The sequence below is a fragment of the Oryzias melastigma genome, linkage group LG12 (genome assembly GCF_002922805.2).
Source record: "Oryzias melastigma strain HK-1 linkage group LG12, ASM292280v2, whole genome shotgun sequence".
In the NCBI taxonomy this organism is placed as follows: domain Eukaryota; kingdom Metazoa; phylum Chordata; class Actinopteri; order Beloniformes; family Adrianichthyidae; genus Oryzias; species Oryzias melastigma.
In genome coordinates this window covers 18,182,473-18,200,119 of record NC_050523.1, presented here as the reverse complement: position 1 = coordinate 18,200,119, position 17,647 = coordinate 18,182,473, and the positions used below count along the sequence as shown (strand labels likewise).

The window sequence follows — 17,647 nt, the reverse complement described above, 5'->3', positions numbered from 1 at the left end:
CCATGTTGGTTTTGGACTTTAACTGCTGATCGTTTGATTATTTGATTTTTGACGTCATCAACATGTCATGGGCTAAAGCTGAGTACCTGATTGGTTAACATTTGTCTTCTTCGCCAAAGTTCAGATATTTGATCTCTGCGCCGCAATGACCGAAACGTGCTGCTGCCAGACTCCGCCCCAGGACCTCTGAGGGCATCTGTACATTCACTTAATATTGTAATATTGAAACTGGATGCCTCTGATGTGCAAATCTCATTCAGTGTGAATGCACCTTTACATGTAGAATATAAATATATATATATATATAGATATATATACAAAACTGAAGAAAGAGGCTGAATTCTTGTGTCCAAAGTGTCATTTAGAGATTAAGGTGAGATTTATAGATACATTCATCTAAAGATGTTTAGAAGATTTTGCTGAATTCAACTTTTTTGAATTTTGAAAACTGACAAACTATTTTATGTTTTGAATTGCTCATTTTAAATTTTACTTAAGCAAAATATATTAGAAAAGAGGTATAAAATACTTACACTATGTTAAACACTTTATGTAACAAAACCTTTCTTAAAAAGCAGGTAATTGACAATAATACAGAATTTCAGGGAAACATTTATAAGGTTTTTTACATCTGCGGACTAAGGATGTAAAACTTAGTCTGTTAAAGAGTCCAAAGTGAAATGTTTGGGAGCCTCTGACAGTGCTGTGAATGAACATCAGAAATCAAAGCAGCAGGTTCTTCATTGACTGGAGTCACCTTAGAGCGATCTTAATTGCCTTGTTGTTCTTCAAGTCACTCACTCTATCATCATCTTTGCACACACAAGTAAACACTTACCCTCCCTCTCTTCAGTTGTCAGGTCAGTGAGTCTGAGGACATGTCGCCGTGGCAACAGCAATGTCTGGTAAGGCCAAGTTGCCCAGTATGGAACCACTGCCAGCCAAGCAAAATTCTCCACCACCACACGGTCCTAACAAGACGGGTGTGTTAGCACATTTTTAAAGTTTCAAATTACTTTCAGCGATAAAACTTTTAGAATGAGCTGCATTTTCTTTCCCTTAAAGGGTAATTCAGCAACCCCCACAGCTCGACTTCATTCTTGCAAATATTTTAAAGTCAAAGTCTTTTCTTTAGAGACTTTAAATTAACTATATTTCCTCTCAAAAATTACAGTGTAGAAATGTTATTAAAAATATGGAATATAGAACTTAGAAACAATTGTGTGATAATTTTAGAAAAAGTAAACCTAAAGTCAAGATTGTGCTTAAGTCAGTGCAACTAATTGAAGTTCTTCAGTATTATCATAACATAAAGTAGCTCAATTCTTTCATATTTTGTAATAATTCTTAATCTAGGTTTAAGATTCCCGTATTTTTGAAATTTGTCATGTTTGCATGCATTCTGTTGGTTAGACACTATAAAAAATGTATTTTTAGATTTTTTTACTATTTGCTGTCATAGAGCAACAAAGTATTTTCCCATCTGTGTGACCAATAAAGTTGTATTCTATTTTGTTCTAATCTAAACATATGTAAAAGCTGTGTTTGGATCTGGTTTCTCTGTTAGTTTTGTTATAACACACTAGTGCAACAAAGCCAAATCAGTCATGCGTATGACAACTTTCACATGGACTGTCATGGACCAGGTTAACAGAAACCTCCACAGGTTCTACTGACCTGTAATAGAAAGGTGGATTTCCTGTGTGTTCAAGAGGCCAGAAGGAAAAGGAGCAAGGCTTTTAGAGTGAAAGCAGGTGCAAGTTGTTCTATCATGGTGGGAATAGAAAGAGGAAGGATCCTGAAGGAGGAGTTTGTTGGATGGATATTGAGAAAGGGAAGAGAGTGTCAGATAAAGTGATGAGCCTTAAGCTTTGGTGACAATTACCCCTATAGGTGATTCCAGGCTGTCTGCAAGCAAAAAATGGGAAAACCTGCACAAGGTACGCACACCATTTGTGTGCGGTCAGTAAGGAACCAGTGTGCACACCTCACTAACAACTAGAGCAGAGATGGGCAACTCTAGAACTTTAGAGCTGCGTTCCTGCCTACTTTTAACCTACCCTGATCTGCATGTTCTAATTGGCTCAACCTAAACCAGGTAATCAGTCATGTTTAGGGCTTAGATATCTGGAAATCACACAGACACAGCGGACCTTGAGAACTGAAGTTGCCCATCTCTGTCATAACCCTGAGCTCAAACTGCATCCGGTCCGGCTTTACTGCGAATGTCGGAGTCTTTACGTAACTAGAAAAGTATGAAACACACTCATACTACATCCAGTGCGGCATCTCCAGTGCTCTGTATCCGTTTCGTTGGCTTCAAATTTTTTGCTGGACACTAGAGCAGAGCAGAGTCGGAGCACTTTTTTGTCAAGTTGGGGCTTTTAATGACTTAAACCAGAGATTATGCGAGCTAGTGTAAAGTGCATCTGGTACATTTTTCAAAATAAAACCTACTTTCTGCTGTACTTGCTGTTTTTACTGTGTTCACGTCATGGTGACAACCAAGCTCCATCTCCCCTCCTTGTTACACAATATGTGTAACACAGTCACATATGTACATTGAAGCCTATTGAAGACAATAGTAAATAAAAGTTTTACCCATTGTATAAAGACGAGTTACACAGAAAAAGAAGTGTTGTGAATACAATTCAAAATCACGTTGGAATGAGGGTTTGTTTACTAGGACGTTCTATATAAATGGCGGGTTATCACGTGAATCTCTGTGAGTTTGAGGTCAGCAGCAGAGCCTATGGCTGCAGCAGGTCCACAGCCATCCGTAGTCATCTACCGTTGCTAGACCTCTCCGGGGTCTGGACTGGAGCCATTCTGGATGACCCTGGGGTAACCATGTGGGTGCATGCAACTAAGGCTTTAAGCTGGAAGTTAAATATGAGATATTGAAACTATCAGTCATCATGCACTTAAAAATCTAACTATTCCAACATCCAGTGTTTTTCACATTTTAATTAAAGCTCACTTGCATTTTTTTCTGTCAACATTGGCATTATTCCATTTGTTGACAGGATGGTTAGTAAAGAAATACCTGAAACCACAATCATAATGAATGCATCGCCAAGATAAAAGGACATGGCCAGTGCAAAATCATGAAAATGATATGAAACAGACCAGCTGGAACTGGCCTGTTGCATCAAGAAACATAATTATCATTAAGTGTTACATGCAAAATTTGACTAAAGCAGATTTAACAAGCTGATGAGTTGGCACAAACATGACCTGACCTTGCTAATACAATCCATCTGAAATAGATTAGCTTGGCTTGCATGTGTGTGTGTGTCTGCGTATGTGTGTATAATTATTCCAACCCAACTACCTTCATGTTGCCATTTTGGGACCTAAACGTCTGAGAAGCATAAAGCAGCAGTACTGCTGATCAATCTTTCTCTCACCTTTTTGCCACATGTGGGGACAGGAAACATCATTAACAAAATGAAAACAGAACAAATCTCACAAATTCTAACCTTCTAAAAATGGTATGTATAAGGTGTTACCAAGCAACAGCCTGTTTACACAAACACCAGACACCGCAATCGAGCAGCTATGACCTTTTGGCTCTGATGTCTTAACCAACCCCAGAGAGAAGTGTTTGGCTTTTCAGCTGTCACAGCTTCCTGAGCGTGTCTGTTGTTTGATCCAGCACAGAGAGTAAACAACTGATTAAAAATAACTTATTTGAGCATGAAGTTCCCTGATGTTGGCAAGACTGAACTGTAAAGTAACTCCAGTTAAAAAAAGAAAATAGAATTGAAAAGTTCTGGTTCATTCAACATTATGTGAGATTTACTGGCTAAATCGGATTCACACAGCAAATATCACAACGTGTGAAATTAAAATTAAATGTAAGGACCAGGTCAGTTTTAGTGCCAGCTGAATAAATTGCTTTAAAATTGGAGGTAAAGTACAAATATCACCAGTTTAATACTGTATAAAACATTTTAATGGGAACCATTTGTTGATTTTTTATTTTTTTTTTTTACTTTTTTGCTACATTCACATCATAACTATGATAAAACAATGCAAATCTTAAAGACCTGCAAGAATACTACAATAGACAGTACTTTAAAAGGTTTAACGTTGATTTAAATTGAATGCCTCTTTAACAAAGATTTCATGCAAGGTATGCTGCATTGATTTGCCAGTTCATGGATGGCCAGAGGAGTGAAAAAAAAGTTATTCATCTTATTTTCATGCTGCCAAAAGTCCATTCATTGCATGGTTGGTGGGACTGAAGGTTAGGATTTTATCAGAGTGGTAAAGCTACTTTAATAGTCAAGAGATCATGAGAGATCAAGAGGAGGGTGCAGCACAGCATGAGCATACATCGGAGCAGAGAAGGTTGCTTAGCAGTAAATGTACTGTGAAAGCTGCAAGTTACAGCCATAAATACTGCAGCTGCTCAAGCGCTGAGTTGAGTCATGGGCCTGCTTATCAATTATGTTTGAGAAATAAAGGTAGTTAACAAACCTAGCTGTAAAAGCTGGTTTTCTGTTGTTCTTCACAAAATCAAACTAAATCTCTCAAACACTAATTTTTAAATCAAGAGTTAGAGATGCATGATAAAATCGTTATTTCAGTAACAGTCGGTGTGAAACTGTCTGGCAATAGGTATCACCAATAGTCTTCCACCATGTTGGCTGTGTTGTTACTTGTCAAATACACTCATACAGGGGGTTGACCTGTACCGGTGCTACAGGCTTTGGGTTGTCTGGCCCATGGAGGGCCGTCCTTGAGACTCATACGGCCACCTTAAGGACTGTCGTGAAGAGGAGACGTACACTGTGTGTGTAGTGATGCACTGTGAAGTATTTATAAGGATAATGGAAGTCGTACACACTTATCATGCATGGGTTATGCTGTCGTACGGTGCCCTAAAACCACTAATTGTTAGTACTGTGCGTGTACTGGCCCCTTACTGACTGTGCGTGAATTTCACACTCATAGGTTGTGTAGGTGATACGCAAGTGACCATAGGACACCCACACACTTGTCACTGTCTAATTTCCTAAATTCTAGCAGGAAGAATATGCAAGAAATGTGTACTTATGTATTGTTTTAACACTCAACAAGCAGGGAGGGGCTATTTTTTTTCTTCTAGTGCTTACTAGCACATGCCGGCCCTCTACTGATGAGAGACGCTTGGTGATACATGTTAATGTGGTGTAAATCTCGTCAATTTTGCTTCAGGCTTTTTCTTTCAAAACTATTTTGCTATATGAAAGACTTGGTATGGTATAATTCCAGCTGGGCACGAACCACATTTATTAATTTCGTCTCTATGATCAATTTTCACATGGTTGGCACTTTTGTAAGTTAAAGGGGACATCATCCATTCAGAGACCCTAATGGGTTACAGTGCAACTGGTGTAACTTTCAGTGCATGTTCAATGGCTGTGCGTGTAGAGCCTGAAAACAGACTTAAAAACTGGCAGAACTAGGTGTGAACACAAAGGTTTTGAAGACTTCATAGGTTTCATAGACTTTTAATTGGAAGTGGTGTCTTGAACATGCAGGCTGCACTGTGTCCAGTGGTTAGTACTCTTGCCTCACAGCATGAAGGTCCTGAAACAGAATGGGGGACCTTTCTTCTGTATGTTCTCCCCGTGCCTTCTTGGGTTTTCTCTGGATTCCTCCCACTGTCCAAAAATATGCTTAATTGGTTACTTTAAATTGTCCCTAGGTGAGTATGGGTGTGATTGTGGCCCTTCGACAGACTGGCAACCTGTTGCCCACAAGTGGCAAGGTTAGGCTCCAGCAGCCCACTGACCCCGAAGGGTTTGGATGAATTGTTTCTTGAATGCGTGTTGCCAAGGGTAGTGTGAACATAACTAAAACGTTTGTAATATTACATTTTGAGGTAAATTGTCGATTTTTATGATTAAATTTGAGTTACTTTCTTTTTTTACTTTTGGGAAACTTATTGTCCTTTGCTCTTCTTCTTAACATAAACTTATGATATGATTATAAAATATAAAGAACACCAAAAAACTCAGCTGAGGACAAAGGGAGAATGTTCCAAGCCACACACTCTGAAGGCAGCCAATCCCAAACCACTTTATTCAATTAACTTTAAAAGTTTTTGTTTCAAAGTCAAGAGAGTCACTGGGGAACCGGCACATAATTCAGGTTCCTCTTCAAACTGCCGTGTGCCAATTTACAGTCCTAACTTCACGTCAGAGAAACAGCTGCAAGGAGATGGGAACACAATCGCACACTTCTGCTCAAATGAACACACACACCTCTGCTTCCGGCTTCCGCTCTGACTTTATAAAGGTCAGTCCCCTTGAGTGGTTCTCTACGAGATTCAAGTGTCTTCTTGGCTCCTCTAAAGCCCTCTCCCTTATCCTCCTCACACACACATGCACGTGGCAGCATGCACGCTCCTAGTACAGCAGGTGAGCTCATTCCCAGAACAAATCAGTGGCTTTCTGTCTTCACCTCCACTTTTTATTTTTTTTTTACTTTGTGTGACATAAACCTGTTTCAGCATAGCGACTCTCCTTTGCTTGCTCTTTATGTCAAAGACCTAAAAGCCTTTTAAAAAGTCAGTGTTCTTTAAAAGTCAAGTATTTTATTTCATTTTTTTTGTTTTTTCAAAATGAAAGCTCTACAATATTTCTCAGACTCTTACAAAGAAAATTTTCTTTTACATTTTTACTGCACTTGGCAATATTCTGATAATTTTCCTAAGTTTATATTTTATAATATTTTTTATGTCTTACATCTTGTTTAGTAGTGAAACTACGAATGAAGACATTTTTCATATTTACATATTTCATCAGATTTTGGTTTCTTGATCAAAAATGACAGATATGTATGCTATGAATTAACAATTCTAAAAGAAATAATATGAAATTTGAAAATGCAGAACCCCACTTGAAGAATCTGACAGTTATAAATTTCTACTTTACTAGCTGACTTTTTTGGCTGATTTTTTTCCACACTTCTTAGGGAAAAGCCGTTATCCTTCAGCTTTTGCATTCACTTGTAATTAAATGCCAAAGGAGCTGAATTGTGTACTTGATTGTTACGAAGTCACTGTAACTTTCCAAAAATACTATCAGAGTAATGTAAAAACCCCTCTTTATCTTTATGGTTAATTTCTCTGCATCTCACTCATTTTAATTCTAGTCCCAGGAGGCCCAAAAATACAAATATCCTACAAGCAAAATACAGATAAATATAAAAGTGTTGGAAATTAAAAAAAAAAAAAAATCTCGCTAGTGTTGGCTTCCTGACATTTGGAATAGATAAAGAGTTGACATCAGTAGTGACTGCTGACGGTGATCCTCACCCGCCACCACCCACAGTTTTCTAATCTTCATGCAAGTTAGAAATGGACACTGGTGCATTATGCTAATAAGCATCTATGCTGTCCAATCACACGCTCCACTGACTAAGAATCAGGCAGAGGAGGGGACTGAGACAGCGGTCAAGTGAAAAAAAGGACACACAAAGGGAAACAGTTAGAAAAGACAGTTAAAGGTGCAGTGATGGCAATGCATAACTGGAGAGTGTTTCATTTCAGCAAAGTTTAAGTAAATTGACTTGATTTATTTATGTAAATATTTAAACAAAGCTGTGTAGTTTTCCTTAACAAATCTAATATTGGAAATACTTAAGATGAGTTGCTACAAAACACTCAATATAATGTTGACAAATACATTTGTTGAGCTTGTAAACAGTACATGAATAACTCCTTTGTAGACAACGGTCTCACTTTAGATGTTAATGAATCTTGCCAAGTATGTTCATAAACCTTATTAGGCTAAATGTGCTAATAAATGTCTTACTAACACCCTATTAACACTATATTAGTGTTTGTTCATGTGTTATTAAAACTTGTTAAGGAATCTTATTATAAAATATTACCCTAATATTTACATATGCAAGCTACATAAGCAGTTTTGATAAATATTAGAAATGTTACTGATAGTTCTTCCTTGTTGTATGTTCTGTACATCTTTCTACAACCATTTACCCATGTTTTATACTTTAAAGAACCCCCAATATGTAGAAAATAATATTGCAAAATCTAATAAGTATTGACTGGCATTGTTAAATTTTCCTAAAAATAAAAAAGCGAAAAAAAAAATAAGGATTGATTAAAAAAAAAATTACTTGTTAGAAAAACAATCTGAACAGTTAAAATGAAAGGCAAAGTGTGAAAATTTTTGTGAATACAATTTATGGAAAAAGTTCTGATGTTTTACTAGATATTTGTAAACTGGGTTCTCCGTGTGCACTTTTTATGATGTCATGTAAAAATCTGTTTTAAAGCAGCAGTAGTAAAAGATTTAAGGTCCTTTATGTTAACAAAGTTAAAGGGAAATGAAAGGGTTGTCTGTGCATACTTTTCTCTCAGCTTCTTGTCTGGCATACTCCAGCAGCAGCGGTTCTCCATGCTTCTCAAAGTAATTTCTCTGGCAGCGGTCCGACAGAGCCGGCTCATTTGGCAGAAAGTTACTGGCCCACACCTACAATGACAAACAAAGCAAGAGAAAGATGACAGATCCCATCACTCGTGACAAATTATTTTGCATCTATTCAGTAGAAAAACTGATTTATCTCCGAATTTCTATGGAGCAACTTTGATAGCCAAAACTCATTTTTCAAAACAATTGAATACAACAGCTTTCAAATTTAGGGAAAAATAGTACAAATTCTCCCAGCATTTTTATTTTGCAAAGTAAAGCTGCTTTTAGTTTCTGATTTCATACTCTGAAGTCATCTGATTTTTCCTTAAAATGTGTTTGAAGGGTCTACAAAGCTGCAATAGTTTCATAGAGAAACCATATAGGAGGACCATTAGCTTGAAATTACTTTTTAAGATTAAAGTTAAATTAAATTTACACATTTTAACATTGGCTCCAATAAGTGTACTAAAGCAAGGAGGCATTGACTTAGCTTGAGCAACTAAACTATGAAATATTCACTGAGCACAGCTTTGTCTGCACCTCCTTCCTTCTTCAGAGGACAACAATTTTGATGCATCAAAAGGAAGCAACAACGTTCTAAAGATTTATGTTAAAAAGTTAAGCTTTATAAAAATGATCAACAAATATTAAACGTGCTCGCCAGTTATAGTTTTCTTTTGCTGGATCAAAATGAGTAAGAAAAGTCGTTCATGCATCAACCTGACAGCGAACTGTCTCTTTCCCAGACCCATTTGAAATGCCAGAAACTCTTTTTAAAATTTGGGAACCTCATTTTTGGCCTGCGTGTTTTACACTCTCACCAAAGACGCGGTTAATCACAAATTTGATCCAGAATTGTTTATGCTTTTAGTGTGAAATTAATATACAGGACGGGACATAAAATTCCATATAGGAGAATGTGTAATGTATATATTTTCTATATTTCAGACACTAGATGATGTGTTTGACCAAAGAGCACAATGAAGGCACAGATACTCCAACACAATTCTCTGAGAGTTACAATATTTTTCAAATGCTCATTCACTGGGCTCCATTTGCAGCTTATGTTCATCTTTAAATTACTTGTTGATATTGTTAAAAGAGGAAAGTAAATATCAAAAGACTCTTCAAAATTCCAAATCTTTACTTTGAGGTGGATATAAAAAAAAAATACTTTGCTTTATAGATTAATTGTTATTCCATTTAGATGTTTTAAAGTCTTTTTTAAACTTACTTCAGTCAAGGTTTTTTTTTTTTTTAATCTCATCTTAAAATGTTCTTCTTTGAGGTAAGTTTAAAGGCTGTAACAACAAAAACTATTAAAATATTCTGTTAGAAACCTTTTCAAAACCAACCAAACCATAAAGTGCGTTCACTCAGCAGGAATGTAAATCTAAAGAAATTATTTAAAAGTACACTAAAATAAAAGACACATTCCCGAAAAGGGAAAACTACAAATGCAAGAAAACAGAATTACTGAGTTATGATTCAAAACAAGCCAGGGTGTACAATGTGTTTTTTTGACTGATTTTAGCAAAAAATAAAAATAGTAATGAAAATGTATTCTTGTCATTTGGAATTGATTTTCAAAATAAAGAGTGATTTATTTTGGGACTGGCTAATTACTTGAGTAGATGGAGACGTGGCCAAACTGTTTGAAGCCTTCCTCATGTTAGAATAAAGGGTTTGCTGCCTTTTGTACAACATTTTTACAACACATTTTTCAGATTACCACATTCTGTTGGACATTCTCTTTGCAAAAGTCACCCTACCGCCAGATAATGAATCCAGGTAAATGCAGTAAATCAAATCTGTCTCACGATTTGCTTCATGCTTGTACTTTTGCTAACTGAAAATCGATTTCACGTGTCCCCTTAAAGAATAAAATGCATACGGACAGGTGTTTTCTGTGGCTGTAAGAAAGGCAGAGAGTGAACAAAAATACCAACATCACCAATATTTTGAAGGCTTAGCTGTGAGTGTTCGATATTTAAAATATGATTGTATATATACATCTCATATTAAACATTTCAATTCATCACACAGCCCTACTCAACGCACATAGGAAATATGAGATCCTGCAGCTCCCAGCATTCATATGATTGTATTAGTACACCTACATTGTTGTCTTCATTGATTGATCACTAACACAATATTCATTGTTGAAGTTGATGCACAAGAGACAATAAAAACAAAACATTTCCACAGACCTGACCTTCTAACATGCCGTTTTCACTGACAGATCCCCCTGCTTTCGCTTCAGAGGCGAAAGCAAATACACAAGTTCACACAAAACTATAAAGACTTCTAGAGTTAAAAGGGGTATTACTATTCGAGATGCATGTGTTTCTCCCTTCACTTACAGAAAGATACATACAGCTCTGTCCCCCTGAGAGCAATGTTATCAGAAGCAATGCCTGCAGAACACGATTAACTTCTTCTTTTTATTTTTTTATTATTCTTCAAAGTTTCAGATGGTTCTGGCCTGAAGGGCTTGTGTGGCTGCACATACTGATGCCTGCATGTCTCTACACTGCTCTTTTCTTGGACTTTGACATGTAAAAATAGTGGGGAAAAAAAAGACAGTAAATAAATAAATAACATTTTTAAACAGCCAATTTTCCTTGTATTTTGAAAGGGCTTTACCCAGTTCCTGTTTTGAACGTTGGGACTGTGAATCATTTATTCATTTAAATGAGGTCACCAAACAAACGTGTGTTCATCTTGAGATAAACAGAGTTTTGTGTTCGAACGGCGCTTGAACCTTTCGTCTTGTGTCGATTCTGTTTGTCATTGACAACAACTTTAAGTTTTAGCATCGTTATTCTGAGGTCACTTACTGCCATCTGTTGGTGCCTTCTGCATGTGGATCATAGAGAACTGGATGCATTCATTTAAAAAAAAATGCTTTTTTCGTCCTTTTTAATAAAAATCCTAAAAGTGTTACAGCTTTTATTGATCAACGTTAAAAGAATAAAAATATAAATGAACAAGCATCATTTTAACACAAAGTCTTGAACATAAAGACATAAAAATGTTTAAAACTCTTGAGCTTTAATCAGAGTGCAATACTTTACTATTTTATTCAAAAATGGTTGGAAAGAAAATGTTTAAATATAATTCAAAAGACACATTCAAAATTATAAATAAGACATTTGCTTTAAAATGATTTTTTTGTGCTTTACCTAAGAAACAACACACTTAAGCTCAAACAGTCGTCATGAAAAACACTGTGAAAGTACCAAGTGTTTTAAGCATTTCATTGAATTATTGATCTCTTTAACAAAGGAAATTAAAACTTAAACATTTGAATCTTAAAAAAAAACATGCATAAACCCTGTAAACATGTATGCATTCATAGACCCATTTCAAGGATAATTGTGTTTTTAACATGTTCCTGTGGCATTTTTCTCATTATAGAGAATATATATAAAGAAAATTAAGCTTCTTTATTCAAATTGCAAATCAAGAGCAGAAAAACATGCAGTTTTAAAAAAAGCTTCCACTTGCATCCACTTTCAGACAAATAGATCCATATACGTCTTGGTTTTCATCGCTGACATGTGACAGAAAACTGTCCAGCTTTAAAGCTCCAATATAGCTCACTGTTTTTGTGAGGGGGCTCTGGTCACATACAAGATAGCACCCAAAATAATCTCTAGCCGGATGAAGAGATTTCACAACTTTAGCCGGTAGCGTAAGCGTAAATTTCCTAAACTTTATGAAACCCTTTCAAAAATGATATTTTAAAAACTTTTCAGAACTACCAGATTTTAAGCTTTTAAATTGGAATGTAACTGTAACTGTCTAGCAGTGTAGTGTACAAGAAGAGCTTCAAATGGGACAGAGAACGTTAATCGTTTTATTTCTTTCAATTTAATTAACAAGTGTTCAAATGAGTGTATCTACACCTGTTTACAATTAAACTTTACTTCTGTTGAAAAACCCGGCGGAGCGCCGCTTTTTCTCTGAATCAGCTGATTTCTATGATGTTCTTTGCAGCTGGCTCCGGCAGGAGGGAGGGACTTCTGGCTTTTGATTTTCAAACACCATATTTTTCTCAAAAATCCTCGGCGGGAGTTTTAAGGTGCAGCTTTTGATTTTGGCTATAAACGGCATAATCATAATTAAAAGACCACTGGGAATATTTTTTAAAAAGAGCAATAGATGATTGGAGTGGATTGCTAGAGCAGCAACAACTTCCTCATTTATGTTTCCTTCATTGAAGTTCAGTGACTACAAGATCTGATGGGTTTAACTTTCTTCTATTTTTCATATTTAATACCAGAAGAAACACTGTTATAATCTTTAAATGACTTTTCTTTTCAACTTGGCAGCAAATCTGAGAGTCCAAAACAAGCAAACACCTATATTTCACAAGAGAGATGCTTTCTTTGTGTCATAAAACCTGTTATTTTGGATGTATTTCTTTATATACGTTCCTGAAACCACATCAGCTGTCTATGGTTTTAGAGGATTTACCTCTTGCACCTGTTTTGTATCTCAAGTTACCATCCCCTTATTTTTGTCAGGGAGTCCTATTTGTGCATGTCTTCAGCATCAAGGTGTGACGTGACAGTTTGACAGGATCTGCTTCCCTCTCCCTGATTTGTTACCTCTGCCTGTCTCAGATTACTGAGGAGGAAAACATGGAGATAAGCAAACATGCAGGCTTCAGCGTTTGGGTGTGACTCTTTGAGTACACCTTCAGTCAAAATATGACAAAATACTCTGAAGCATTTTATTTCTAAATGTCAATCAGCAGTTTCCTATGATGAGACCTTTTGGGCTGAAAACATGTGACTCGTCCTTTTAAAACATCCTGAATGTGCTATCACAGTATAAAAATAATGAGCTTTAATATTCTAAATCAGTGCACAACAATATTTTAGAAACTGCAGCTTATAAAGGTAATCAATTACAACTCCATTGTTCTCAAGATTAATGCTCGTTACACTTAACATTTTGGAATTTAGAAGGAAATACAGTTAAAACTGCAAAGTTTAATTATTCTATTCACTTATTTATAATCTCTAAATGGGCAGACATACCAATATTTTACAATTACTACCTTCAAGGGCATTTAACTAATCATAAATGACATGTACACCGTGTAAAGCTAATTAAAAATCTGAGGTTTACCATTATTTTTCTGCAGACTGTTTGACAACAAGACATTTAGCCTCACCTCTCAGTTTTCTTTTTAAATTCATATCCAGTCCTGTGTTTATAGAGTAATTCCCATTGCACACTAGCTAAAAAAGGAGCATTTTAGGAGATTTTGTGTCAAAAAAACTTTAAATGAGAAATTAATTCAAAATGTATTAATAATCCAAAGTCTAGATGAGGGCTGTCCTCAAGATCTGAACCCTCCTCCTGATTTCCTGTTCTTCTGCACTATTTTTTGCCGATTTCAGGTGTCCAATTAGCTGCAATCACCTGATCCAGGTAAAAAGCAACAAGAAGTGCAGGGAGAAATCCAAAACAGGCAGGAACTTGAAGACCCAGGTTGAGCAGCTCTTATCTGGATGAATCGCACTTCATAAAAGGTCAAAGATACAAATCTGATCCATGGTCTGTTAGCATCAAACTGTGCCATTCATCAGCAGCTGATTCCACCACATGAGCTACTTTTAACCAACTAGAAACGTTCATATGTGTACAGAGGTTGTGCATACAGTTTGTTTTCCTACCTGGCAGTGAGGATGTGGGTTTGAACAGCCCATCATTGCACCCTTATTCTCAAAGATCTTGAAAAAAGAGCAAAAATAAAGAAGTCAAACATATATTGTGAGTTTCCACAAGACAAAACCACCATTCAGCCGTCTTAATCTGTGTAAACTTTATTAACAAAGTGATTATTTTTGAACATTTATCATCATATTTGTTTTGACAGTAAATATTGAAGGATTTAACCAGAAAATGTTTGCTATACTTCATTAAAGAAAAATATGAGCAATCAAAATGTACGAGCAAACCCATCTGGTTTTGGACATGGCACTAATGACAGCTAGAGCCTGAGACAGCAGTTAGGCTCATTAAGTTGTCAGCTTGGACTGCAAGCCGATACCAACGCATTTGTTAATAAATGAATACAGTAATGAATACAGCATTACTCATTTGGAAGTGAGGACCACCATAAAGTATTGGCCAAAGCAACGACGGCTGACAAATGCTTTGATGCATAAAACTATACTGGTTATGTATTTACAAGAAATAGAGTCTCGCTGGACTCATTTTGGATTTTTAAGACAACAAGCTACTGCTGTAGTGCTGCTACAGGGCTAACAAGATCCCAGTCTGCCTTTTTATTGGCCTGGATTCATCCTTCTATCCGGCTCTTGGCAACAAGGAAGAGATCTTCTCGGAATACTGAACAATATCCATCCATCTTTTTTGGCAGCTGGTACAGTTGAATGTCCTGTCATATTTACTTAGGAGCTCGTCTTTGCCAAACAGAGATGAGCACTGCCTGCTGTCCTCCAGTTATGAATGTAATCCTGACATGACCTTGAAAGGAAACCGCACTAAACTTTACAAAAACACTTTATGTGTTTTGAAAAATCTCTACAAACCTACTTCTTAACAATAAAAGAAAAAGGAATACAGGAAATATTTAAACGCCCAAACACCCACCTGAACCCAGGGGTATGTAGCACCCAATTCCTCTAGGATTTCCACCCACTTATCAACCACCTTCACAACTTCTTGTTTTTTCATGAGAGGGAGTGTCACGTCAGACCAGGGGTGAAAACACATGACCTTGCTATAAAAAAAAGGCACACAAAAAAAAAAAGGATAGTGAGAAAAAAATTGTGACAGCATGTATAATTTGATTTCAACACAAAATAGTTACGAATGTTCACATATTCTTGCTAATCTTATTTTTTTCACTATGTTTTCTGTTAGACAAGTTGTTAACTTTATAAACTGACCAATCAGATGCCTCAACAAATGTATGCGATCTCATGTCAATGAGAAATATTTAATTGACAGATTCTCCCAAGCCCCAAATACATGCCAGGGGTGTGGCCTATCAACACGCTCACTTCTGATTGGGGAGAATGGTTGTCTAGAAATATTGATTCAAATCGACTCAGAGTGACCAATCACTGACATAGAGGTGTCCACATCAAAAAAAAAAAAAAAAAAAGGCGACTGAATTGCCTTAATTTTGTTGGAACCAGATTTAGGGCTTTTTCTATGAGTGATGTCACACTCACTTAGTCCAGTTCTCATGTATACAGACAATGATCAACACAAATACAAATAAAACACACAATCATTCAGAATTGCTAGAAATATTTAAAGTCTGGTTTGCTTAAAAAAAATGCTTAAGTTACCGTTTTAAAGGTAAAAATGTAAGAGATTACATTTTAACTACAGTAGTGATCGACTTTTTGAATATTTTTACTATCTTTGACTGACCGTGTATTTTGACCTATAGATTCCTTTAAAGAGACATTTGGCTGTTGCCTCAAAAAGATGCCCTCATCATGCTGCCGTACCATTGGAAAAAAGGAAATCACACATGGAGGGCGGGGAAAGTCTGTTAAACATATTTTAGAGATCATGCAGTTTAAAAGCACCTAAAATAATCAAAGTAAAAAGTGTTTAAGCTAAATATTGCAATGGTGGAATAGGTGTTATTTTTTTATTAATTTCTTTCCAACCTTCCTTAACAGTTTTTCTATCTGTTGAGGACCAAACTATAAAAGTGACATTAAATCCCATTAAGTACAAATAAATAAGCTTTTTTTTTTTACTCATTTATAGTAATCTATTTTTGAATCTAGTTTCCCACAGAGACACTTGAATTCCTTTTTTATTTCAGTTGGATAGCTGAACTTGTAACTGAGATGAGATGATTTTTTTTAGCTTAGCAAGTGTTTCTAGTATCAAGAAAAATCTGGTGCCCCATTTCATAACAAAGTTTCACACAGGCTTTTGAGTGCAAGATCAATAGAACCTGCATGGGATCTACCAAACCAGGTAGGACCCCTGGTGCAGGCTGAGCGAAGATGCCTCAGAGAACTCAGCATGGGACAGCAGGCTGTACGATTCCAGCAGCAAAGGTTACAAAGCATCATCACCGAGAAGAAACGCATGAGCGTATGAAAGTCAGAGGCGTGTCTGGCTTTTTTACTGAGGTGGGCTATGTACTGGTAGCTCGTGTGAGGGGCTCTTAGTGTGTAGAAAACTAATAAAACGCAGGTGATAAGATGTTCAAAGCCTGGGTTTATTAAACCAATGCACAGCAGAAACATAAATATATCAAATATAAAGTATTTCTTTTCTGCAAACATACACATTTAAAGTCCCACTCTGATCATATATTGGTCTATTGATTCCAATTATGCCATTTTTAGTCAAAATCAGAAAACATGTTTTGTTTTCTAGAACATAGTTTCTGCAGAGAGGCAGGGGTTCACTAAAAATTCCACTCTAATTTTAGGGAAGGACCAGGTCTGGCCCTGGCACCAGTGTTAAAGGTTTAAAGATCTCCGTTTTTAAAGATTTAGAAATAGGGGGGAAAAAATAACTAGATCACCAGTTAAATTTGTCTTTCTCGACCAAAAACGAGAGTGTTTTTCAACCTTCTATTTTTTCGTCCTCCCTTTCTGGAACTCCCTCAATGTGCAGTGCCCTTAGCATTTCCTTATACCGCCGATACTATGGGCCGGCTCATGGTGGCACCATTTGGAGAGCAACTCCGCCCCCATTTCCCTCCCTAATGCTGAAATCTCTGAGAAGGGAGCTTGCTTCCTTTTTTTTTTGTCTTGATAAACAACGCTTTGAATAAAGAAATTAAATTTCAAGCTTAAGTTTCTATATATATATATATATGTCCTCCATCATAAAAAATCCGAGTGGGTCTTTAAAGTCAGTTTCAGAATAAAATATCAAACTTCACATGGAATATTAAACTGTATAAGAAATGCATCAATTTCAAGAATTGATAATCTTCAGTAAAAAAATAAATAAAGTTCAAATTTTCACAATAAATTCAATTGATAACATTTATAGCCTTAAAACAAGATAAATAAATAACTATAAAGACCTTCACCAACTAATGTGGTTGTTGGGAAAGCTCCCACCAAGGTTTTTTGAGAATTTTAAGCAAAAACTTTCAAACTAGTGATGATGAAGTGGGCATTATGGACACGAGAGAAGGTCAGAGCTCATACGGAGGAACCCTGAGAGATAGCAAC

The 17,647-nt window shown here is 36.3% G+C and overlaps 1 protein-coding gene across 1 annotated transcript in view; it reads right to left on the bottom strand.

Annotated features, from left to right (window-relative positions):
* Positions 1-17,647, bottom strand: part of galt (galactose-1-phosphate uridylyltransferase) — a 33,781-nt gene that overhangs the window by 7,997 nt on the left and 8,137 nt on the right. The window contains exons 5-8 of the mRNA XM_024257724.2: positions 15,072-15,201; positions 14,129-14,185; positions 8,373-8,495; positions 839-971 (exon numbers count right to left, since the gene is read on the bottom strand). Of these exons, the coding sequence (XP_024113492.1) occupies positions 839-971; positions 8,373-8,495; positions 14,129-14,185; positions 15,072-15,201 (443 nt within the window). The remainder of the gene's footprint in view (positions 1-838; positions 972-8,372; positions 8,496-14,128; positions 14,186-15,071; positions 15,202-17,647) is intronic.